We start from the raw sequence: 27,038 nt of genomic DNA on the forward strand, positions 1-27,038 counted from the left end.
CAGGGAAGCCGTTTCTGAGAACATGAACCCCAACAACGAAAAGCTTACAAGGGATCTGGATCGCAGCGAACCCTTGATCGGTTGTACCGCAAAGAGCTGCTCTGTCAAGACAGCGGCCCTGGGCTGACCCACATGGCAATTGGGGGAGAGGGAGGGAAGCCGACCCTTCTGTCAGGATTGGCTGGCTCCGCTTATGTCTGTACTGTAGGCTGTGGAAGCGGGGGGGACACTTGGAACAAGGTCAGGGGTCTAGAAAGATGGCTGTTTTTAGCACCCATCACGGTAGGACACAAAGCGGGCCTGGGTAGGTGGGACCCAGGACAGCCGCGGTGTTAATTTCGATCCCTGCAAGATCACCTGTGTGTGGAAGTGCTTTCTGCTGCGTTTCCCCTTCCTCTCCTAGAGGCTGCAAGCAGCATGACTGTGAATTACCTGGATATCGAGGGGACTTGCCAAGCTCACCCCAGATTAGTGGGGCATGACACTTCTCGGAAGCAGCCCTCTCCTCCTGCAGATGGACCCAGGCTGCAGCAGCAGCAGCAGCAGCAGCAGCCTGCACTGAGGCAGCTCTCAGGGCATCCGAAACGCTCCGTCTTTGGGGCTTGAGCGCACGGCTGCAGCCCTGGAGGGAACGGGTACGGCAGCGGCAGTGGCATAGGGATCCCAGAAGCTCGATTTTGATGTGGTTAAGGCACAAGCAAACAGCAGCAGGGCAAGCCACAGCGTTCCCGTTCAAACGGGGAGATAATCTGGTGGCCAGCAGCTGCCAAGCCACGTGAAGAGGATACCCGCAGTGGGGTGACTCCAAGGAGCCTCGATCCTGCGCCTGGAGGGTGGGAAAAGATTGGTGAGTTTGGCGAAGACCGGGGTGGGGCGGCAGGTATATGCAAGCTTTATTTGATGCCATTTCATTCTCATTGCAGGCTGTCAAATATGCCCTTTGCTGAATTCAGAGGCCAAATTAGAAAGAGGTAACTTCTTATTGGATAAACTGCAAAGGAAGAAAAAAAAGGAGAGAAGGGTTTATAAACAGGGAGGGATTGTGTGTGTGTGTGTGTGAGAGAGAGAGAGAGAGATAATACTATAAGTATCCTACACAAGGACAAATTCCTTTGAATGTCATTTACTTTTCATGCTAAACAAATTACTTAGGAAAGGGAATGTGATACTCACTCTATGAAACGGCCAGCTGAGAATAATGAAAAAGAGAAAAGGAGGCTTTTACACTCCCTGTTTTGCACCAGAGGTGATGCACTCTTGGGGGGGGGGGTTCAAACTTGGTCCCTTCTTCTCTTTCTCCTCCTTGGGAGAGAATGGCTTTCATCCATTCCCCCCCCCCTACAGATTCCCTGTTGCACTGCTTCCATTCTGGAGGCAGGTGCAGCACCTCCTTTGCACACACACACCCCAGTTGACCCCCTGCAGAAGGGAAGGATCTGGAGGAGGAAAGATCTCTGTAGGTGAAAGAGGCACCTGCCCACCTTTTCTTGATGTAGCTTGGGCAGGGGAGCCTATGGGAACTATGGAATGTATGGGACCCTCGATCCTGTCTTCCCCCTAATTAGCGTAGGGCAGGACATAGAGATTAATGGAACTCTCCTGCCTTCATTTACCGCTTAAACCGGGGCTGCCCAACTTTTTCCAGTCCAAGGAGGAACATCTGCCAGCAAGGGGAAGACCATCTAACCAAGATGCCAGGCATGATTGTGAATCAAAGCTCTGCCCATTCAGATGGCCCTCTTGACTCTTACTACCTCCTTTCTACCCCCAGAGACTTCTGAGTGCGGTGGCCACACTTAGCATTTACATATAAAGTCTTGTTTTTGTTTATTACAATATTCAAATTTGTTACAAGGTTTCAACTCCTTGTCTTCTTCAAGGCAAAATGACTTCTAATTTCTATTTTTTTTTTATTTGATTTATATGCCGCCCTTCTCCGGAGACTCAGGGCTGCTTACAATGCGTTAAGCAGTAGCCTTCATACTTTTGTATATTTATACAAAGTCAGCTTATTGCCCCCACAACTGGGTCCTCAATTTACCCACCTTAGAAAGGATGGAAGGCTGAGTCGACCTTGAGCCTGGTGAGAATTGAACTCGCAGTAATTGCAGGCAGCTGGTGTTAATCACAATGCTATCAGTCTGCTGAGCCACCAGGCCCCTATTGATTCCAAACCATGTAGTTTTCTGTGTAATAGGGATTATTAATATTGTTATGGTTGCTATTTAGATTTATAAGGCTTCCAAACCAGAAATATTCCAGGTATGGCTGGGGGTTTCTTTGATTTCATCTGGGTTTGTTTTTTTTAACTTAGCACTTTAGAAGTTGGGATTCCCTGGGGGTCTCCCATCCAAATATCAGTGAGGCCAAACTGACATCAGAGCTCAGAGTGGGTTGGTTAGCTATTGCCATTTTACATATGATTATAAAACACAATTAATATGAATATCTTCAGTCTTTTATTTAGTAATTCCCCAACCCACGTACAATTTGATTATACCTTTTGGAGGTTCCTTGAGTTCAAAACCCAGAGCTTTAAGGCTTCATGCAGCTTTAAGTGCTCAGGTGTTGCATCTGATTTTTTTAAAAAAGAGTTCCTTTTGTTCAATTGGCAATGTATTTAGTGTTGTCAGGCATAATAGTGCTGAATTCAGCATGGAAGAGCTGCCCATTTCATTCTTGGCCCTCACCTGTCTATCATTTGTCACTAAAATGCTGCAGTGGACTGTTGCATCCAAACTGCAAAGAAGCCAACAGGATTAAGTGTAAAAACTGGCTCACATTTGTTCAGTAAACCTGCAAAATCTATTTCTTTGCTTGGTAGTGTTTATACAGGCACATCACTGCATCTGACTCTTTGCCATATGAAGAAAAAGAGGGGGGTGAGGGAGAGAGAGAGCAATCCCTGCCCCAAAAATCATACAATTTATATTTTGCACATCAGGAAACAATGGAGGGGGAGGGGATAGGAAGAGAGCGGGTGGGAGAAGATCTGCACTTAATGCAGATCATTAAAAGAATTATAATATATAATAATGGCTTTAATACATTACTGTCTTGAAGAATTGAACTGTGGTTTGAATTTAACTGTCTACCAGCATACACAGTGTGCGTACAGTGTATGCAAATATAAAAATATAGTACAGGTAGTCCTTGACTTATAACCATAATTGAGTCTGGAATTATGGTCATAGCAGCCATTAAGAGGGTCACCACATGACCATGCTCGTTTTTATTATCCTTTCTGTGGTGGTTACACAATCATTAAATATATTCATTATATCCAATGGGCATTTGTCACAAAATATCACTCACTTGGCTGCAGGACCCTGCAAACGGCTGGAAATATGAGCTGGCTGCCAAGCACCCAAAATGTCATGTGACTGGTGGGTGGGATACAACCATCATACCTTTGAAAACAGGTCATAAATTGCTCTTCAAATGGTTGCTAAGTTACCAGTCATTAAACAAGGACTAGGACTTCCTGTAAACATAATTAAGAGGGGGGATCTGTAATTGCATTTCCTTCTGAAATGTTGTTTTCATATTACTTAGGATTCATTGTAAACAAACTCTATGTTACACTGTATTTTCAGTGGCAAACAGGCCTGTTCAGTCATGGGTTCCACTCCCAAGTAGACTTTAAATTACAGGTTCTGTGCTGTGTGCAGCTTTTGAAAATACTACGTAAAAATGATATAATGATTTCTCAATATATTAAAAACCTGAATTGGTTCATAACAGATACAAACAGTATTACAATATAAAAACAATCCATTTTAAAAAAAATATTAGGATTAGCTACTGAGGAAAGGTAATATTTAAAAATGTGTTCTGGAAATAAAACAGTGAAGTAGTTCTTGATTGTAATTTTTTTTTTAAATTAGATTTATATGCCGCCCTTCTCCGGAGACTCAGGGCGGTTTACAATGTGCTCAGCAATAGCCTTCATACTTTTGTATATTTTATACAAAGTCAGCTTATTGCCCCCACAAACTGGGTCCTCAATTTACCTACCTTAGAAAGGATGGAAGGCTGAGTCAACCTTGAGCCTGGGGAGATTCGAACTTGCAATAATTGCAGACAGCTAAATGTTAATAACAGGCTTTTAGTCTGTTGAGCTATCCAGGCTCTTGTAATTGTAATGTCAGGCTTTTCCCAATAAATGAGGTAAAACTGGCACAAACCGATCCAGCAGCTTCTGCTAAGCAGCTTTATTGCAGAAGAGCTAAGAAATCTTCAGATGCAAGTCCTATTTGCAGTAAATTCCGTGTTCAAATGTTTGCTCCACTTGCAGGGGGCTGCAGTGGCAGGCAGAGGAGAATGGGCTTGCTGGTACATCATCTTGACAGTGGCTTGTTGTGGTTTTACATTGTGAAAGACTAAAAGGTTGGGAACTTCTTATACTTAACAAATATATACTTAGTTCTGATCCACGAGGACACCTAGATACTAGTCACAGTTATCACTGTTGAGCCACATGCCCCTTCTATATCTGTGTGTTTGTTTTTTTCTTGCCTGAGTGCCTAATCTTAAATTTCTCACCACTTATTGGCTAGGGCCTAATGTTAACGCACTTCAAAAGTTTTAGCATTTCCCCCCAGCTTGGTATCCTCTGCAAATTTAATGAGCTCCCCTTCTGTCCCCTCATCTAGGTCATTTATGAAGATATTGAAGAGTACTGGGCCTAAAACAGTAAACTTTTCATTTTAATGTAAATTTTAATTTGTTCTTAACCTGGGGTTTTAAATTTGTCTTGGGCTAAATTGATTTAATTCGATTTTACTTCTGTTCTTACATTTTTGTATTCTATGTGTTTTATCTTGTGCCTGTTCAGTGCCCTGAGTCCTTCGGGAGTAGGGCCTAATGCTAACGCTCTTCAAAAGTTTTAAATCAAATAAAATGAAAAAAAAATGAAAATGAAATGAAAAAAAATAAAACAGAACCTTGAGCTACTCCACTGCATGCTTCCCTCAGGCAGATGTAGCTCCGTTGAGGACCACATGCTGAGTGCAATTGGTCATCCAACTGCGAAACTATCTGGTGGTGATCCTGTCTTCCCACATGGTTCAATCCAATAGCAGTTCGGAACTGAGCGTGCATGTGCACACGCTTGCTTCGCTCGCGGCTTTTCTGCACATGCACAGAATTTTCTGTGCATGCGTAGAACGTCCATGATGATGTCTGGGCAGGTGGGCGGAGCCTCCCATTGCCACCACTATCAGTTCACATGAATCGGGGAGAACCAGTAGAAACACACCACTGGTTCAATCTCACCAAAAAGTAGGCTGTGGTCTACTTTGTCAAATGCCTTACTGAAGTCTAAATATACTACATACACAGGATTGTCCTTATCCACTAATTCAGTCATTTTATCAAAGAAGGCAATAAGTTTTATTTGGCAGGATCTGCATTTAACGTATTCATGCTAGCTTCTAGTAATCAATCGCCTTAGTTCATTCTGAGACTTAGCTTTCCTGACTCTATCCTTGTACATTTGGTCTATTTGCTAGAATTCTGCTCTAGTCATATGCCCCTCTTTCCATTTTTAATACTTGTTCTTTTTTCAGAAAGCTCTTTGTACATCAATGTTAGTTTCATCTGGAGTTTCTTGGGGTTTTTTCTCCATGGTACTGTTTTTGTTTGGGCCTTTATTGTTTATTTTTCAGAGTTTACTAAGCATCCTGAATGGTTTTTCTCTCTAGGATTTCTAATCTTGGTATTTCATCCTTGGTATTATTTTTGATCACATTATAAAAAAAAGATGTTGAGATGTTGGGAAAAGTGCAAAGAAGAGCAAATATGACAAGTAAAGACCTGGAGACTTAAACATATGAAGAACAGTTGCAGGGTCTGGGTTTTGCTAGTCTAGAGAAAAGAAGGACTGGGGGGGGGGGAAACGGACATGATAGCAGTATTCCAATATTTGAGAGGTTGCCACAGAGAGGAAGAGGTCAATTTATTCTCCAAAGCACCAGAGGGCAGGACAAGAAACAATGGATGGGAGACTTCCGGTTTGGTGTCATGGCGAGACAGTCGGGGAAATAGCGGGCTCTGATGAACACCACGAAAACCCCAGCTGCTGAACTGCTGCCGATAGGTCTTCGGACCGGAACCGTCCTGCAAGGATGGGGAAGAAAGAGGGGCGCCTCAGATGACCAAGAGGAACAGGCAAGTTCCTCTGAGGTCAGAGGGAACTCTCTTTGAGTCGGCGGCAGGGGGTGGCAGCCATGGGGGATGCCACGAAGCTGGGACAACCGGGCTAAGAATAGAGCTGGAGAGAAGAAAGAAATGGAAGGAAGTATTTTTGAAGCCGGGTGAGTGATAGCCAACTCAGTCTTGAATAACAACAAGAGAAACATCTTACAACTATAAGACCCCTAAATGTGCAATAGCGGCTAAGGAACATGGGGGCAAAGAGGATTTTGAAATGTAATTTGGAAGAGACAAAAATCGAAATGAAAATTGATTTCTGAATAAACTAATTGGAAACTTTAAATAATTGGATATGGTTAAAGGATTGGAAAGAAAGAGATCCTTTCCCCCCCCCTTTCTTTTTTAAATGGCAAGAAAAATAAAAGAATGGACAATAAGCTTGAAGAAGAAGAAAAGGGGGGATGTATAAATAAAAGGGGGAAAAAGAAAAAAATGAGAAGAGCTATTTAAATTTGGACTGGACTTTAAATATGATTTGATATTTTTAAATTGAAAAAGAAAAAAGAGAAGTCAAGTAAGATCGTGATGTAATGGAAACAAAATGGATATTTATTAAGCAATTGGAAATTGTGGATTGCAGAGAGATACCATCTGGAGTAAAAAGGAGCATTGCAACTTGGTTCTTTGTTTTGGAAAATTGTGAACTTCACCAGATAATAAATGTGAGAACTTGTAGAGGAGGATTTTCTTGTCTACAAGAGGATTGACTTTTGGAGGAATAGAAAAAGAAATAGAAGGGAATACAATGGAACTTTTATAATTGGAGCAACTATTTGATTTGGAGAATGGAAATAAAAGAAATAACTATAATATTGCACAGTGGACAAAATTTGAGGATATAAAAATCGAAATGGAATATATATGTATGGATAAGAAAATGAAGATAGAGAAATAAGACATAGAAGTGGAAAATGTATTTATTTATTTATTTATTTATTTATTGGTTCTATTTATATGCTGCCCTTCTCCGGAGACTCAGGGTGGCTTACAATGCATTAAGCAATAGCCTTCATACTTTTGTATATACCTGTTTAGTAGGGCTTTTGCCCCCCCCCCCCCAGCGGTATTCTTTTTTTTACAAAGTCAGCTTATTGCCCCCACAGTCTGGGTCCTCATTTTACCTACCTTGAAAGGATGGAAGGCTGAGTCAACCTTGAGCCTGGTGAGATTTGAACTTGCAGTAATTGCAGGCAGCTAGTGCTACTTTAACAGCACTTAGTCAACTGTGCCACCAAGGCTCATTAAATAAAGAAGATAAAGATATTGTGATTAAATGTGAACAAATAATTGAACATGTGCGCTACATGTTCTAAGCCCTACATGGCTTAGGCCCAGGGTACTTGCAGGACCATCTCCTGCCTGCTTCCCACCATCCTGTCCGCTCTCACAGAGCCGCTCTCCTCAGGGTACCGTCAACCAGGCAATGCCATCTGGCGACGCCCAGGGATAGGGCATTCTCCGTGGGCGCCCCTACCCTTTGGAACAAACTACCCACCGAGCTCTGGATGGCCCCAGATCTCCTCTCCTTCCATTGAGGCCTGAAGACTTGGCTATTCCAACGAATGGGCTGATGCTGATTCTTGGGTTTTATTATTTATTGATTTTAATTTGGTTTTAACAGGATTTTATTATTTTATCATTGTATGTTTTTAACCTGTGTTCGCCGCCCTGAGTCCTTCAGGAGAAGGGCAGCATATAAATACTGCTAAATAAATAAATAAATAAATAAATAAATAAATAAATAAATAAATAAATAAATAAATGTGAATATTAATAATAAAAAGGAAGTCTCTAGAGATTATATTGAGACTAACAATAACACAGTGATGATTATAATGAGATTAATAATGATATAATGATTATATGGAGATTAATACTGAATGATAAAAGAATAAAAGCTTGGAAAATATTAAAAAATTTAAAGAAGTCCAGGACCTGGATTTATAAAATGACTATATTGAGATAAACAAATATGAGAAGAATTATATTACAGATATTTAGAAATGAAATAAGGATTGAAGCTAAAATATATGGAAAATAGATTACATTAAAAGAAATATAGCAATGGATATAATGAACCAATTTTTTATTAAGATGTTAAAAGATACTATTTGAGGAAATTGATGGTTATAATAACTGTGATATTGTTTAAATACCTATAACAATTGTTATAATTTGAATATTTTTAATAATATAACTATAAAAGTAAAAGATTAACAGTGAGAAAAATAAAGATAATTATACTGGGATTAACAGTAAATAAAATGATTACACTGAGATTAACAGTGAGAAAAATAAAGATGATTACACTGGGATTAACAGTGGAATAAAGATGATTACACTGGGATTAACAATGGAATAAAGATAATTGCACTGGGATTAACAGTGAGAAAAATAAAGATGATTATGCTGGGATTAACAGTGGAATAAAGATGTATTTTGTACATAGGGATTAACAGTGGAAGAATAAAAGAAAAGGTTAAATTAGAAAATTGATAGCTATAATAATTGGGATATTGTTTAAATATGTATAACATTTGTGATAATTTGAACATTTATTACCTAAGTGAAAAAGAAAAGAAAACTGAAACAATATGATTATGATTTATAAACACAAATTACTTAATTAGTGTTATATAAATGGTATGGTTTGATAGATAGAATTAAGGATAATTGGGAAATTGTGTTGAAAAGCATTATTTGAACTAAGAACTGTTTAAATGTTAAATTGCTATATTTCTAAAATTAAAAATAAGATTTAAATTTGATAAAGTAATAATGGAATAAAGATTTGATGAGCATAATGATATATAAATATCATGTTTGAATTGTATTGTTAATAGTGAGGATTTAGGGTAAGAATTGTTGTATTATGAGTTATTAATTAAGAATTAAGGTGGGTTAATAAAAGGGTAATTGTTTTGATTAAGTAAATATATGTTAATTTTTTTAAAGATGGTATTAGTTGAATATGTGATATAAGATTTAGAAATAAGTGCTATGGCAAAATAGTATAGATAAAATTTTGTTAAAGATTTTGTTAAAAATTGAACAAAGTGATGACCAGATCAAAGCTCTGTTCCAAAAGGATGTAATTTGTATGTTTGGAAAAAAATAAAAAAACTTTTTGGCAAAAAAAGAAGCAATGGATGGAAACTAGTCAAGGAGAGAAGCAACCTGGAATTAAGGAGAAACTTCCTACCAGTGAGGACAATTAATCAATCGAACAGCTTGCCTCCAGAAGTTATGGATACTCCATCATTGGAAGTTTTAAGAAGAGACTGGACACCCATCACATGTCTGAAATGGTATAGGACAGGGGTGTCAAGCTGGATTTCTTCAAGAGCCAGATCAGTTCTCCGTGGGCAGGCTGGGGTGGGGGGGGGGGGAGATGGGAGACAGGCCGGATGCCTCCTGCAGCACTTTGCCAGCCAAAACGGGGTGGGGGGGGGGCGCCTGCACCCGCCCTTGCCCTGTTTCGGCTGCCAGAGGCACTCCGGGCCGGTCCTTTGCTATTTCCAGGCCGGCCCCGCAGGCCAGATTTAAGGCCTTGAGTTTGACACCCCTGGTATAAGGTCTTCTGGGGTGTTGCACTAGAAGACCTCCAAGGTCCCTTCCAGCTCTATTCTGATTGAGATGGTCTCTGCAGCCAGAGGGATCTCCCCTGCTTGCATCAGATCTACAGATGATAGCCAAGCCAGCCTTATTTTCTTTTTTCAAAAAATAGTTTTCTAACCCTTTGATGTGCACAAAAATACTCATACAAAAACCTGAGTGGATCCTCATTCTATTTTGCTATTCGGTCAAGGGGAACTAGTTGTGAAGCTCCTCTGTCTTGCCTCTCAGTTCAGAATATTTGCTCTTCACCCTCTTTTTTTTAAAGCAAAAGCATTTGCTGTGACGTTCATTTTAAAACTTGCACCCAAAGGTAGCACCAAATCTAGTGGTTAAGGCACCAATGTAGAAAGTGGGAGACTGTGAATTCTAGTCCCACCTTCGCATGGAAGCCAGCTGGGTGACCTTGGGCCAGTTACTTGCTCTCAGCCCAACTTACCTCACAGGTTTGTTTTGGGGAAGGTGTATGGGATATATACACCTTCGGTGTATGAGTCCTTTGGGAGAAGGGCAGTATAATAATATAATAAATAATAATATATTCGCTGCCTTGAGTTATTTGTAAAAATAATAAAGGTAGTAAATAAATAAATAAATAAGTAAGTGCCATATCTTTTGCAAGATCCAAAGATTTTCAGAAGCTTCCCCAATTGCACAGGATTTAATTTCCCATTTCACTGGTTTAATTTGAGAATGACATAAATTTTTCAATCCTTTTAACTTTGGTCTTTATACTGAGAAGGCTGCAAAGTGGTAGAAAAGGTGACGCTACACCTTATATTTTCAGCTTTGTTGAGCAGGAAACATTTCAGCTTCCTAAACTGTGTTTGGAATATGCTAACTTTTTGAGGAGTGGGAACTGTGATTGTTGTGTCCACGATGACCTTCTAAATGATATGTCAGTTAAATTCATATTCTGCTAAAAGATTTTCGGAATGAATATTCCTTGGTTGTCTTGTTGCCGATCTCAGAGAGGCCGAGTATTATTATTATTATTATTATTATTATTATTATTATTATTATTATTATCATCATCATCATCATCATCATCATCATATCATCATCATCATCATCATCATCAACATCAACAACAACATTCAAATTAAAAACTGATCATCCCCAGACTCTAGTTCCTTTCCTTAACAAATCACTGTGCTTATTGAGATACATGTTTTAAAACAATACCAGGTAACTTACACTTCCATTAGAATCAAATTAAATACATTTCCCAGGCTGCCAGAAGTAAACTTCTGAAGCTAGAATTTTGTACTTATTCTCAAGCCATAAAACCTGGTGCAAATGTATAGAATATTTTGAGGTGAAAAAAATGCATGTTGATGCTGAAATGCATGCAAAGAAATCAGGAAATTTCACCCCTCAGAATTATACTGTAACTTTGCGGCAAATGATCCGTTTTTGGCTGTTTGTTTCCCTCTTATTCATGAGAGAAAATCTGGAGTGGATGTAAGCACAGAAACAAAAAATCTTATTCGCATTCAAACTCTGCAAAACTCTCAATCCCCAAAATTCTTCTTTCACCATCACTTTCCTTACAGTTATTCCCTGGGTGTGTGGGTTGGGGAGTGTGGTTGGGGAATGGGGGAGAGGGAGGGGAGAGAGAGAGAGAAAGAGAATGAAAGAGAGAGAGAGAAAGAGAGATAACAGAAAGAAAGAAAGAAAAAGAAAAAGGGAAGAGAAAGAGACAGAAAGATATATAGAGAGAGATAGAAAGGGAGGGGGGAGAGAGAAAGAGAGGGAGGGAAAGATGGGGGAAGAGAAGGAGCGAGAAAGAGAGAGACTTCCAGTTGACATTGCAGTGGGAACAGACTGGAAAATAGTGGGCTCTGATGAGCTGTGCAAAATCCAGTTGGATGAACCCCTGCTGGGAGGCTTTCGAGCCATAGCTGTCTTGTAGGGACAGTGAAGAAAGGAGAGGTGTTTCATGGACCGCAAGGAATTGGCAATTTCCTTGCTGGAACAGAAACAGCTCTCCCAAGGTGGCATCGGGGGTGGCGGACATCTTGTGGCCACCTTGAAGCTGGGACAATCGAACCAAAGAATTGTGCAGGAGTGGCAATTGGACGGAGTGCTAGAACTGGGTGAGATAAATGCCAATTTATACTAAGAAAAATTGAAATTGAAGTTTTAAAAGACTTTCTGAGCTTTGACTATCAGCTATTTGGCATTTGGGGGGAAAATACATGTGGAACAAAGAGAAGGTGTGGACTGTAATATAAAGAATCTAAGAGAAAGTCTTGGATTTGGAAAATTGGGAAAAGCAAAAGATTTTAAAAAGGAAAAAAATGAGGTGGGTATATTTTAACTTTTGAAGCTCAGGAGAGTGAGGGAAATGTGCGTATGCCTGTGTGAGAGCAAGAAGACCCTTCTCCCTATCACAGCTGGATCCTGCTGCCTCCATGCCTTTTCTAACCGCCCCCAGACTGTTTGATAGTCCCAAAGGACCATGACCTACAGACTCTGAAAAGCAAGGGGCTTTAGCCAGAGTGCAGGATCTTCTGTTAGAGAAAAGAGAGACTTTGTGAAAAAGGAAACTGAGGAGTGAGAAGGTCACCCCTGGGCAGCCAGCAGGGAATCACTGGGCAGAGTCCTAATCAGAAAAGGAGGGGCTCGTACTCTGATTAATGTAGGTGGACGGAGTCCTCCCAGGCCACTTGCCTGAAAACCCAGGGCGGCAGACCGCAGGCTGAAAGGTACCTTCACCTTGTGGTGCAGAGTAAATCTGTGGGTTGCGAGAGACCCAGGAAAGAAACATTGGAGTCTCATTGGGGACAGTGGGAAGAGCAGCCTACATATGGGGAGCTCAGAGTCAAGGTTCCCATCGAGATCTCCACTTGGGAGACAGAAATTTGGAATCAGGAAAAATTGCTCATCCAGGCAAGGATGAAGGAAAGGCACATGTGCAGGTTGTGTGAGGAACGGACACTGCTCAGTGACGAAGCTGAAAAAAACAGTTTGGCTAAATAAAGATACTTAAAAGAAAAGAAAAAATATAGTGACATTGATCTTTCTACCCTTCTAGATTTTTGCCTTTCCTAATTTAGATTATCTGAGATTTATGGTGAGAGTGACCAAGGTGTGTAAACCGGAGAGTCCCATTTTCCCTTTCTTTTTTCTTTTTTCTTTTTTCTTTTCTCTCTTCTCTTTTCTCTTTTCCTTGTCTTTGTGTGTATATGTGTGTCAAAGCCTTTGTGTGTCCTCAAAGTAAATGTAATTGTTAAATGTCTCTAATCCCTAGAGACAACATTACTAATTTAACAACTGCAGTAATTCACTTAACAAATATGGCAAGAAAAGTCATAAAATGAGGCAAAACTCACTTAACAAATTTCTCACCTAGTAACATAAATTCTTGGCTTAATTGCAGTTGTAAGTCAAGGGCTACCTGTATTACAGATCAGCCTACTTTAACCATATTATTGTGTCAAACCAGAATTATTGGTTAAGCAGCCATTAGTCCTCAAAACTGGGGGTGCAGGATTGGTTGTTAAATAATTTTTTCAGATCTAATTTTGAAAGCAAGTAAGTAAGACTGATTTATGTGATAAGGAGCAATAAAGTTCTTTTTTTTTTAACTTAATGGAATTTGGGATATGCCTGTGGATAGCTAAGCATTATATGCAATACCAGGCTATTGCAGTTCAACAAATTGTGGTTAGAAATTCTGGCTTAAAATTATATAGATGGAAGTCAGCTGTTCTTTCTCTCTCTTCATGGAACCTCGGAATTTCTAGATAAGAGCATATCTGTGGGCTGAATGGCATCACAAGTATTACTTTGGGATGTGAAGGGTCAACATGAACAAGATGAATGAATGACTAAATGGCTGCTTTGAAGGAATTTAGGTTGGAATTTAAGGTTTCTCAGCATCTGTATTTGTTCCTATTCCATAGGCTCAGTCCCAGGGAGGATGTGAAAGATGACTGACCATCCTCAGATGCCTTCAGATCCTTCTACAGCAAATATTTCTTGCCCTCCCTGGGAAGAAATATGCCATCCTCCCCAAAGGTTAAGCCATTGCTCAGCTGCTGAGTCTGGAAAGGATATCGTGTGGGAAGATACATATGGAAATGAGCTGATCTTTGCCTTAGATGATGAGGAAGCTCCAGCTCCAAACTCAGCCAACAGTTTTTTCTTTCAGGAAGATGATTGCCAAGAGCCTACCTTCTGTGGATCATCCTCTCCTCTGTTTCCTCTTGAATCAGATTTCTCACCTGCACTCCCTATTTCTCACTCCCTGTCTCCAACTCACTCAGCATCTCAGAGATCAACTGGCTTGGAAAACTCACACAACCCCAAACCCTTAATCAACTTGGTGAAATCCCTGTCAACTGAAATTGAGCCTCGGGAAAGCCCATCTCTCAAACCCCAGCCTTTGTTGAGCTTGGTCAAATCCATTTCCACTGAAATTTCTCGCTTGGAGCCTGAGGTGACACTGTCCAAATCAGACTCTAAACTCAACGTTCATCTCTGGCGACAAATCACCCAGCCCAGGAACAAAAATGGCGATTCCAGGACTGCTCCATCATCTCCCAACCATTCTCCTTCAGAGAACAAGGGCAGCTTCTTCAAGGCTCAGGAAGCCAAGTTTGAAGACACCAGAAGGAGGTTTTCAGAAGCCATGCAGGAGCCACTCAGCAGGCTCAGCAAAATCATTGGGGATGAAAATAATGTGTCCCCCAAGCTTCGATTACCCCTCTCCGGGCACCAGCAAGGTGCTGATTTCCTTTCTCATCATTTCAAGGGCTCTCCCATCTTGGAGAGCAATTTGGAACCTCCCCTCCATGAGACAGATTGGACTGAGACCATTTCATTGGGGAGAGGGGAAATGGAAGAGCGGAAGTGGGGCTCCTCTCCACATTGCCAGCATGAAGTGGGCCCCTATGGGGATGTCTTCCAGGAGGCTGACACAACTGAGAAAAAAAGCAAGGCCACAGGCGAAATGCAGACTCTCTTGCCTCTTGGGGCAGTCCAGCCCCCCAAGTGCTGCAGCCCAGTGCCATGTAAAGTTCTCACCTGGATTGCCATCTTGGCCTACAATTACCTGGTCCTCCCATTGCCTCCTTATATCTCCGGCCTCTGCCTTGGCTTAGCCTGCGGGTTCCTTCTTGGTCTCCTGGTTATTTTACTGCTGGTGCCGAAGTGTGCCCTGTCCCCACAGAAAAGACCCCCTCCTCAGGGCATGCTGCCCTTGCAAGTGATCCCTCAACAGCCATGGGACCTCCATGTGCTCAAGGTAGGGTGGGGTCCCTGGTGCCCCCTATGGGATCAGTGGGAGGAAGCCCAGAGCTGGCTGGCTCCTGAACTTGCTTCTTTTCTTTAGAAAACAGACTCTTTAATTATACAGGAAAAGCAAATTCAGGCAGACGGTGTTTAACAACTGATCTGTTTAGTGAACTGCCAAAGTTACAATGGTGCTGAAAATATAACCAGTCCTCGTATTTATGACAATTGCAGTGTCACACGGTCATATGATCAGTCACTATTTGTGTGCTTTATAGCTAGCTTCCAACAAGCAGAGTCCATGGAGAAGTCAGCAATAAAATTGTGAATTGGAATCATTTGATGCCTCCTTAGCAATTGTGTCATTTAACGACAGTTGCCAGTCCCAACTGTGGTCACAAAGTGAAGGCTACTTGTATAGCCTGTTGGACACTCACTAGTGTCCCTTTCCCATTGTCCCCTGACGTCCAGCATGCGAATATTCGAGCCACAGCATTCCTCAATACTTGGAAGGCCTTGAAATGTATCATGGAAATAAATTATTTGTAATTATTCAGCTTTAAGGTGGAAAAAGGAAAAGAAAAATGAAAGGTGTTTAAAATTTAGAACATCTAATTCTAATGGTGCTAGAGATTGAAGCAAGACTGGATGAGGGGTCCCTTGGAAAATTCTGACAATAAACCCTAATTGATGCATAGAATCCCAATAAATAGCAAATAACACTTTGTTGTTATTTGATAGCTCTCTGTAGGACTTTCCTCCCTGACCAGCAACAATCCTTCAGTGGGAAAGCTGAATTCCATCAGCCAAAAGAGCAAATTGTCTGTTTGACATAATTGGCACAAACTACATTTCCCGTCATGCAACCACTGCAGCTACAGCCTGCCTGAGCAAGTTCTCTTTGATGTGTACTTGTAGGTATTTAAGCTGATGGTGGGCAGGACACCAAATCCAGGGCTGCTAGCTTGGGATAATGGGAATTATTGTCCAATCTAGCCCAAGGCCCTTGGATTGGTGGACTCTGCCCCAGGTTACACCAGGGCTATAGAGAGGCAGAAGAAGGGGAATATACCACAAGTTTATTGCAGCTTTGGTGTGCGACACCTAACTTGCAAAAACAGCTCTGAGCAGGTTGGATAGAAGCATAAAAAAGTAACTAAAAACAACCACAAGAAACATTGAGAACCAAAGTTAGACTGACAGAATAGCAAAATAGAAGGATAACTAAATAACTGAGGCCAAATCCTAATATAATACTCTGTAAAACCTTTCATTCTGGATGGATTGAGCTTGCTTCCCAACCTAATACCTGATGGGAAGAATCTGCTTTTCACAGCTGTACAGAAGGCTCTCGGGATTGGGACCATCCATTTTTTGTGTGTGGAATCATTTTTTTTTAATGGGAAGGAAGTGGAGGGCCTGTTTCGAAACAGGATAGAGATTATTTCATAGAATCATGGGATCATAGGGCTGAAAGGGACTTCTTAGGTCTTCCAGTCCAACCCCCTGCCTAAGGCAAGATATCTTATTGCATCCCATACAAATGGCTGTCCAGTTTTTTCTTGAACACCTGTTTTAATTATTTGACCCTGTTTCTATTTTTATACTTGCCCTTCTTGTCAGCAAGCTCTTTCTGTAACCATGCTGGTCTTGTCTGGTGTCTGGTGTTTTTCTTTCTCTGTGCTATTGTTTTTGTTTTCACTTTTAGTATTTCATTTTCAAGTTTCCCATGCATGCTATGTCACCTCAGACACCCAGAGTCATTTGCAACAAGATGAGCAGCAAATAAATTCAATTAAATAAATAAATAAATAGCAATAGCACTTAGACTTATATACTCCTTTCACAGTGCTTTCCAGCCCTCTCTAAGCAGTTTACAGAGTCAGCCTATTGCCCCCAACAACCTGGGCCCTCATTTTACCAACCTCGGAAGGATGGAAGGCTGAGTCAACCGTGAGCCGCTCAGAATCGAATTCCTGGAGTGGGCAGTGAGTTAGCCTGCAGTACTGCATTCTAACCACTGGGCCACCATGGCTCTTGAACTGTTTTTTCCCCTAAGATTTCCATCCATGGAATCCTTCCTATTCTTTCTTTTAGTTGTTGAAGTTGGCCATCTTAAAATCTAAAACACTAGTGTGACTTTGTTCAGTCACCTGTGCCTGCATTATGACAAATTCTAGTATGACATGGTCATTCCTGCAAACTCCCTCAATCATTTCATCCCTATTAGTAAGGTTTAAGTCCAGTATAGCTCACTCTCTAGTTCTCACCTCCATCTTTTGGGTGACAAAGTTGTCAGCCAGGAACATCAGAAACCTGTTCTATTTCCCACTCACTGCAGAATTTGTTTCCCAGTTGATGTTGGGGTAGTTAAAGTCCCCCATTATTACAATGGTGTGTTTCCTGCACTCATTAGTTAACTGACTATCAAGGAGTTCATTTATTTCCTTCTCTTGGCTAGGTGGCCTGTGCTAAAGACCTAGAGCAATATTGTTTCTTTTTCCTCTAATATCCACTCAAATAGTTTCAAGAAGGCTTTCTTTTCTAGTATTGTATATTTCTCTACAGGTATTGTACCGTATTTTTTGCACTATAAAATGCACTTCCCCCCCCAAAAAAATGTGGGTAGAAATGTCTGTGCATCTTATAGAGCGAATATTGTGGTGGGGGAGAGGGGTTGATGCAGAGTCATTGTTTGCCACTGTCACTGCTGCTGCCATTCGCCACCATCAGGAAACACTCAAGCTTTCGCTGCTGAGCAGCTGATTGGTGGTTGGGATCAGCCTCCTGAAATACCGCCGATCAACTGTTCTAGGCAGCAGGGATTGGATAGATGGCGAACGGCAGTGGCAAACAGCAGTGGCAGCAAACAGCAATGATAGGTGGCAAACTGCAGCAGCAGCAAGCAGCAATAGCAAACAGCGGCAATTGGCAGTGACAGCAATCCCTGCTGCCTAGAACAGCTGATCGGCAGTATTCCAGGAGGCTGATCCAACTGCCCATCAGCTGCTTGGCAGTGAAGGCTTCAGTGTTTTTTGCCGGCGGCAGCAGCTCCACTCAGTTGAGCGTGGTGGGTGCAACGGAGCAGAGCACTGACGAGCCGCATGCTGGGGCTGCAATAACGTGCTGAAGCTGACCGGGCTCTTTGCTGTTTGCTGCACGGATGCTAATTAGATGAATACTGGATTGATACTGGGAGACAGAATTAGAATTCTTTTTTCTTGTTTTCCCCCTCTAAAGCTAATGTGCGTCTTATAGTCCAGTGGGTCTTATAGTGCGAAAAATACGGTAATTCTTTACATACAATGCAATTATTCCCCCCCCTTTTTTTAATTGGTTCTTTTCATTTGAACAGTGTATAGCTTTCTAGCACTTCCAAGCTTTGATTGCAATAATTTGAGGGTACCTTCATTAAATCCCGAAGAAGACAACAGATTAGGAAATGTGGATAGCAAGGAGATGGAGAAGCAATGATGGAATGCGAATCAAGACATTCAGACCGAAATGTAGGAAGCAGATTCTCTTTCATTATATTGTTAGGAAAAGCAGGCAAATTTCTCTGGGACATTTTTCATGCAACACTTACTTTAATGTGGAGGTGGGTAACCATGTGGTGGCTCTGTACATACAGAGGTACATTATAATGTGTTCTTTTATCAGTATGGCAGGAGCATACATACCTGGCTTCTGCAGTTGTCAGAAAGAGGACAGGGAATGGAGAAAAGAGCTTTGAGGTGTTTTTTCAGAATCCAGAATTTCAGGTTGCCCACCTTGTTATTTTTGAAGAAATACTTTCTTTTATTCTAGCAAATCGAGGTCAATAAATAATATCAAGCAGAATGGTGACAGATATCTTTTTATTCTTCTTTTGAACATTCCCTTACTAAAATGAATTCTTCTTTTCCAGGGTTGGATGAATGAAATGCATTTTTATGATCCTGAGATTTATCATCCTTCTCTGACCCATTCCGTATTTGTGACCTTAGAAAACTCCAACCTGATGTTATCTTATCCCCAAAGCAGCATCCCTCGGCGAGCCACCTTTGGGGAAGAGAACTTTGAGGTGGCTTTTGTGACCCACCGACTTTATGATATGAGTGGAGCCAAGGTAAGATTCATCAATAACGTATCTGATGGGGTGGTGGGTATGTGTAGTAAGTACAGATTTGAAATTTGGTGGAGGCCAGGAGAGCTTTCATCCTTTCATTCCTCCATCTGCAGATATGGTTCAGTCTAAGACCTATGGCACGTGTGCCACAGATGGCACGCGGAGCCATATTGGTGGGCATGCGAGCGTTGCCCTAGCTCATCTCCGGCACGCATGTGTACGCTGGCCAGCTGATTTTTGGGCCTTCTGGGCCCACCGGAAGTTGGGAAACAGGCTGTTTCCAGCCTCCGGAGGGCCTCCAGGGATGGGGAAGGCCATTTTTGCCCTCCCCAGCCTCCTAGAAAGGCTCTGGAGCCTGGGGAGGGTGAAAAACGGGCCTACCGGGCCCACCGGGCCATCACGTGCCAAAAGCGGAGGGAGCATGGGGGGATTGTGCATGCATGCACAGGGGAGCATGGTACATTGAATGATGGGTGTGGGCACGTGCATGCGTGACCCACCCCCCCGGACTTTGCTTGTTGGAGAAAGGGCGGAGAGTCTTCTCGAGTGGGCCTATTAAACCGCTTTTACAAGGACTTAACCAAACATCAAAAATGGTACCTAGGAACCACTCTGCTACCTCCAGGGTCTTTCCTCCAGAATCCGGAGAAACTATGGAGGCAGGCCAGATCAGGGAGGTCCCACATATGAAGGCAAGCACCGACAAACCAGAGGATGTTATAATCAGCGAATTTGTCTCCTTGTCTCCAAAGGAGCAAAGGTCGATGCTAATTGAATTTGATTTATTAAGATCTTCACTAGCAGAAGCCTGTAGTTCAACGAGAAGGCTATCCAAGTCGGAAGAACGGGGAAAGCATGTGCAGACAAGGCCTAAAGTCGTTAAGTCCATCCAGTGGGATAGAAGGGAAGGCAAAAGTCTTTTCAAAGAAACAAAGACCATGAACATAGCGGCAGAAGTTCACCCTCCCCCAACAGTGCAACTACCCTCACCTGTCTCATCTTCCTTAAGAACGGAGGAGGCACTTCCGCAACAAACAGAGGCCACTTTTGACTCCTTTGGCACTCCAGAGAAGGCGGTGGTAGTAATTCCGGACCCCTCCACCAGAAGGGTGGAGGAAGAGACACAAGGAGTAGTGCCTAGGGGTGACTGACTAGACAACAAATGGCCAACAACTAGGGTATCTTATATCCCTAGCCTTTCCCTGCTGTCCTGGAATATAGCGGGCTGGAAAGGCATTGCAAACCGGATGGATTTTATAAAATTGATTTCAACACATCATCTCATCCTCCTTCAAGAAACCTGGCTGACTACTAATGATCCACAGATCAGCTTACCGGGTTTTGCCTCATGGCATAAACTGGCAGGCAAAGTCAATTTAAGAGGGAGGGCAATTGGGGGCTTAACCACGTTGGTCAAAAGGGATACAGGATGGAAGGGTGAAGAAATTTCTTTAGATCCTCAATTCCAATATATTCTGCCTATTAGATGTACGTTCAGGGGGATGGACTTAATCTTAATTAATGTATATATCGCTCCATTTTCATTCCACCTTCTAGGAAGGGATTTGTGGGATGAATTAGATTCAGTATTAGCTACCTTAAAGGGACGCTTTCCCCAAGCAAAAATTATATTAGCTGGAGATACTAATGCAAGACTAGGTCCCTCAATGAAGAGCTATGCTAACCGAGGCCTGGTACCAACTGGTTACTTTTATAATGAGTTCACTTGGTCCTCAATGGACAAGAGGACCAATAAATATGCCCAGAGGTTAATTTCCCTGCTGTTTATGAATGATATGCAAGTACTTAGTGGCTCGAGTGATGGGTATATATATCCCTATACTTTCTCATCCAACAAAACCTCAACCTCTATCGATTATATCTGCACTTCCTCTAGTTTAGTACACCATTTTTCAGAAGTAAGAGCTATATTTAGAGAGGAAAGTGACCACTTTCCCATCACGGCTCTGGTTTCACTCTCTTCAGAAGTTAGGCCTCATTCAAGAGAGGAAATGGACACCTTAGCAAACGCCCAGGTTTATAACTATAAAAGGTTATATTGGCACAGACTTGATGTCAAATCTGTCACCACTTATTTGGGCTCAGACGAAGCCAGACACCTAGCAAGGGAAATCTCCCAATCTAAGCCCGGAGACAACACCCCAATGCCAGCTTATACAGAGCTAACTTCTACTCTTAGGAACTTAATGATCCAGAACGATAGAAAAGTAGATGGGATCTCTAGAAAGTGGTTTGATGATGATTGCCATAACTTGAGGTCAAATCTAAGAGCCGCAGTTAAGAAAGTTAACCGATCCAGACAGGATGGTGATTATTCAAATATGGTTCAACTCAGGAGAGCATACAAATCCCTACTGAAAAACAAGAAAAGTAGCTATAACACCAGGATGTGGAAAGAGGTAGAAATGGCAGCGAAATCCCAATTCCCTACAATCTTTTGGCATAAGATAGCCGGTATATTAAAACAACGTTCCCCATTTATGGACACTGATATATCAGCAGTAAAATGGGAGAAGCACTATCTTGCTTTATTTGATGGTAACAATACAACAAATGTCTTGCAATTGGATATCCTCCAGCAAGAATTAAGGAAATGTCCGGAATGGACACCAGCTACTCCTACCGAAGTTAAACATATAATTCAATCCTTAAAGGCCGGGAAGGCCCCTGGAGAGGACTTGTTGCCTCCTGAACTCTTTAGGTCCAACATTGACTTTTGGGTACCGGTGCTGGTAGCACTGTTTACTTATATCGATAAAGTAGGGATAATCCCTGAAGGGTGGAGGTTAGCTATAGTTTTTCCAATTTTTAAGAAAGGTGACAGAGCTGCCCCATCCAACTACCGACCCATCAGTCTTCTTAATATAATTTCAAAAATGTATATGAAACATCTCCTAAATAAAATAGAGGACTGGTGCTTGGATAAGGAAATTCTGGCAAATGAGCAGGCAGGTTTTAGATCAGGTAGGTCTACCATAGACAATTGTTTTGTCCTTTCCCACTTAATTAATAAATACAAGACCCAGGGGAAAAAGCTGTATACCGCCTTTATTGACCTTACTACTGCTTTTGATTCTATAGATAGGAACCACTTGTGGAGGAAACTACAAGTTATGGCGATGGACCCCAGACTTATTTTGTTGATCAGGATTCTCTATACTAATACGGCAATTAGAGTCAGATATGCAGCAAATGGGGCCTCAACAAACAGCATACCGACAACTAGAGGAGTGAGGCAGGGCTGCCTGCCTACTCTTTTTAACCTTTATATAAATGATATCCCAGCGCAGCTGGATGATCTTCTGACGCACAGTCCCCAAATAGGCTCTAGATTTATTAACGTATTAATGTATGCCAATGACTTAGTGTTGTTTTCTAGAACCCAAATAGGAATGAGGAGACTTCTTGACAAGCTCACACGTTACTGTACTGCAAACCACTTGACTATAAATGTAGCTAAATCAAAAGTTTTAGTCTTTGGCAATAAGAATAAAAAGCACAATTGGCAGATTAATGACACAAAAATTGAGCAAGTTACCCAATATACTTATCTTGGAATTGTTTTTTCCAGTGCAGGAGGTTGGACTCCGCACCATCAATACCTTTCTCAAAAGGTCAGAGCAGGAGCAAGTCTTGTATCCAAATTAAGTAAACGAATCCAACCAACCTCCATTTTACCTCTTCGTAAAGTCTTTCAGGCTAAATTTGTTCTGATCATGCTCTATGGTGCTGAAATTTGGGGTCTTACAGAGGCCCCTATATTAGAGAGAACTCAAAATAATTTGTTAAGGAGGATGCTTGGGGTAAACAATTCCACTTCAGCTGCAGCCGTCAAAGCTGAATTGGGACATTTCTCACTGTACACCTATACAATCACTAGGGTGGTAGCCTACTGGTTAAAAATGACCCAGATGGATGCCAGCAGACTCCCTAAAATATGTCTAGAGGAACAGCAGATTTCAAATCCTCAAAGGTATTCCTGGCTAACCCGGCTGTCAGAAATATTGAACCGATATGGCGTAGGGTTCCCGTTGTGTGACACACTGAACCAAGTTAAACAACGGATTAAAGATATACATGGGCAAATGGACATGGCAACCCTTTCAACTAATCATTCCCTTAAACTGCTGACAGCAGTTAAAACAACTTTCACTCTGGAAAAGTATTTACATTTAGAAATGCCATCAGTGGAGAGACAGTAATTTGTTAAGTTTAGATTCAAACTTCTAGATACCAACGTTAGATTCGGCCGTTATCGGAAAATCCCGTATGACAAAAGAATATGCATATGTGGGGTAAACGTCATGGAGGACACGGCGCATATAATATTCAAATGTAGTCTCTATCAAGAAGTAAGAAAACAATATCTGTCCCCAATTATAAATAAATTTCCCCACTGGAATATAAGCCAAAAATTAGCATTTCTGTTGAGGGCTGACTCTCCTCCCCTGGTAAGAGCGATCACTCGATACCTTAAAAGAATGACGGCAATACGAGCCAGTTATATCAAAAAAATTTTTATCGATTGTAAGGAAGATGAGCTCAGTTAGAGAGGAGCTATCCTATTTGGGTTATCTAGTCTTGGCAACTTAGCTATTGAAATTTGATATTGTAAAATTTTAATGTCATCTATCATATATTTTTAGATTGCTATTTTTGTAACTGTTTTATTTTTTCCCCTTTTTCTTTTCTGTTTTGTTTGAAAAGGCCTTCGGGCTATTCAACAAACTATACTATACTTTGACACCCCCCCCCCCGCTCCCCCTGCTTTTGGCACATGGCGGCAAAAAGGTTAGCTATCACTGGTCTAAGAGATGCCTCTTAGATAAATTGGGGGTATTTGAGACCCTACGGGAAGAGCTCCCATTCCTTTCTGCAAATGAAGCCTTTCTTCTAGTGTGATCCAGAAGGGTTTAAAGTCCTTCTCTTCCTACTGTATTGATTCAAGCTGGACCCTGGGTTTTTAAAAAGATATTCAGTCAAAAGGAAGATCATTTAATTTAAATTGGTGCACCACAACAAAGTGCTCCACATTATCAGCATTTCTTTTGCCTTTGCCTTTGCCTCTTGGCAGTCATACTAACTTCTTAAACAAATTTTTAGTTTATTACTTATAAAATAGGATGATCAGGCAGCTACTACCCCACAAAACTGTCTCAGAAGGAAGTTAAAATTGAAATGGCTGAGAATCATTTCTCAGCCAGAACCATTTATCATTGAGTGATTCATTCTTGTGAGATTTGGGAAACTTTATGGGAGATGTCTTAGGATAATCATTCTTACTATGAGATCACAAGATTTGGGCATTCTAAGGCAAGGTTTCATGGGATTCAAACACCAAGATTGAACACAGGACTCCTTGAGAGGATTGTCAAGTCATGCAATGACGTTGCTATTGTAATTCAAGTCATTCAAGTGACTTGATCCTCTTGTCTCTTGTTTAAATTGTCTGTTATTTTTCAGGTCTTCCTCTTCCCATCTGGGCTGGCTCGCAAAAGGATGTGGAACAAAAAATATCCCATATGCATTCTTTTCCCAGAAGTGGATCTGAAGATCAAAACACTAGCAACAAAAGACCAAGATGTGGACTCTCCAGGAGAGGAGAACCCAAAGAAGAAAGAAGTATCAGGGCAATGCCAAGCTGAGGCCCAAGAAAGGACACTTTATCTCTTTGGCAGAACGGGTAGGGATAAGGAAGAGTGGTATCAATATCTTGCAAGGGCCTGCCAAGCTGAACACCATGAGCTACACCACACCAGCCAAGGTGAACTCCTCTCAGGTAAAGCAGGCTGGGAACCATGGGTCCAACTCCCAGGGTTCCTTGAATTGATTGCCTCTTAATTTTCAGAAACAGAATGAGGAAATCCTGGGATGAAATAATGTTTTGTATACTTAAATTGAATGGCATCTGTTTTTGTCTTGACCCAATCCAATCCCAGTCCAATCCAGTTCTTTGTTGCCACATCTATCCTGGGCACAGGGGATACCATTTTAAGACCGAGGGTAATGCTTGCAATGCTAGAGCATCCACCTGGGTGGGGGTGGGAAAAAAGGTTTTGACTTTTTTGACTCCCCCTGCAGATGCTGTCTTCTTCTGCACCCTCTAGATAAAGAAAAGGCAAGCTTCTTACAGTCTCACTTGAGCCAAGCAGGTGTTTCTTCAGTTAGCAAGTGTAAGATTGATTTTTTAAGGAAGAAAATAACATTGAGGACCAAGTTGGATTAGAACCTACTGAGGGGTTTCTCACTTAAACCCAATTGGAATGATTTTCATCAGAAACAAAACCCTTATCACTAAAAGCTCCTGTTAAAGGACAGCAAATTCTGGGCATCAGCAACTACCCCTGTTGTTTCCGCAAACAGCCCCAAATTTCATGACATTGATATTGCTGCACTCCCAGTCCTGACCCGTCTCGTCATTATCTGTTATAGCAACCCTTCCTTCTATTGCTCAGGTATAATCCAGCCCATTCCTGCAGGAAAGGAGATCCACAATCACAGCAGCGGCAGCACGGAAGACCTGTTCCCTGCCACTAAGCCCAAGGAGCTGAGCATCAGTAGCCGAGAAAAACTCTTATTGGATTACAATGTGTACATGTCCCAAATCATTCCGGTAGTTACTGACTCCGACCCAAAGTCCTGCTCCAATGTAGCAGACAGCCCTGGTTCCAAAAAGGTGAGGAAATCTTGCTGAAATCCCAGGAAAAGCAGTTACTAAGTGAAACTGCAACTGTGAGTTTGATCTTACAAAGGATTGGTTGCAAAGTTACTTTTTCATCACTGTTGTAACCGCGAACAGTCACTGAATGAGGCAGTTGTTAAACAAGGACTTTATATGTGTATAAAATTGAACAAATTAAACATTGTATTTTTAAAAAATGTATCAAATGCAATTTAAAGATTAGGAATTGTTTTTCAAAGCTCCTTTTTAAAAAATTGAACAAAAAATGGTCTAATGTGATCAATGAGCTTTGATTATTCAGAATTTATCTTGGACATTTTGTAAGATACCTATTATTCTTTGCTATTTAGAAGTTGTTTATTCTCTGCTTCAGCCAAAATTGTTCCTCCAAAACTCCCCATTTTATGTCCTCAGATCTTCAGTCTTACAAAATAAATTTAAAAATCTTTATTTTTTTGATAAGACAAGAGAGACATGCTGCACTGAGTTTATGGATGCTGGTAAGGTGTGTGACATTCCATTTGCTGAAAAATTAAAGCTGATGGTACCATCCCCGAGTATTCAGATTTTGCTAAAATATTCTGAATACCAACTTTCAGACCCATAAGGTAAACATACCATCTTACCAACAAAATAAAATACCACTGAGACATTTGCAAAAGGGGGGTGGGTGTCAAAAATAGTAAGATGATGGCGATAGCTATGCAACAGAAACTCCACTCTTGTTTTTATGTATGTTGTGCTTCCCAGTCCTTAAACACCCCCACTTATTTTTGCCAATTCCCCTGATTTACATAGTGAGAACTTTAAAGGGTGGTTAGATCTCCCCAGCACATGTGGCCATTATAGTCCGGTAAAATGAGTGATTTCTTTCCCTTTTGTTCTTTTCAGTTCCCTGGAGATGAAAATCTGACCCCCAACCCCCCTACAATTTGGGTCAATGCAATGCTTGGCCGAATGTTTTGGGACTTCCTAAGGGAAAAATATTGGGCAGATCAAGTTTCAGATAAAATTCAGAAGAAACTGGGCAGAATCAAGGTGAGAAAAGCTGCTTTCCCTTGTCTTCTTGAGCAAACTTCCAGGGGGCAAAGAAACCCTGCCCAGTCCTGCCCTGCTGTCCAGGAAGGCAGCTGAGATACCCAGAAGGCATTGCTT

General features: G+C 41.5%; 1 protein-coding gene across 1 annotated transcript in view; it reads left to right on the forward strand.

Annotated features, from left to right (window-relative positions):
* Window positions 1-949: 949 nt before the first annotated feature.
* LOC139325371 (testis-expressed protein 2-like) overlaps window positions 950-27,038 on the forward strand; it is a 49,626-nt gene continuing 23,537 nt past the window's right edge. The window contains exons 1-6 of the mRNA XM_070955208.1: window positions 950-971; window positions 13,743-15,085; window positions 18,980-19,180; window positions 24,665-24,980; window positions 25,657-25,877; window positions 26,775-26,921. Of these exons, the coding sequence (XP_070811309.1) occupies window positions 13,769-15,085; window positions 18,980-19,180; window positions 24,665-24,980; window positions 25,657-25,877; window positions 26,775-26,921 (2,202 nt within the window). The 5' untranslated portion in view covers window positions 950-971; window positions 13,743-13,768. The remainder of the gene's footprint in view (window positions 972-13,742; window positions 15,086-18,979; window positions 19,181-24,664; window positions 24,981-25,656; window positions 25,878-26,774; window positions 26,922-27,038) is intronic.

Source organism: Pituophis catenifer, unplaced genomic scaffold (genome assembly GCF_029215685.1).
Source record: "Pituophis catenifer annectens isolate HBS135680 unplaced genomic scaffold, rPitCat1.0.hap2 SCAF_16, whole genome shotgun sequence".
Taxonomy (NCBI): Eukaryota; Metazoa; Chordata; class Lepidosauria; order Squamata; family Colubridae; genus Pituophis; species Pituophis catenifer.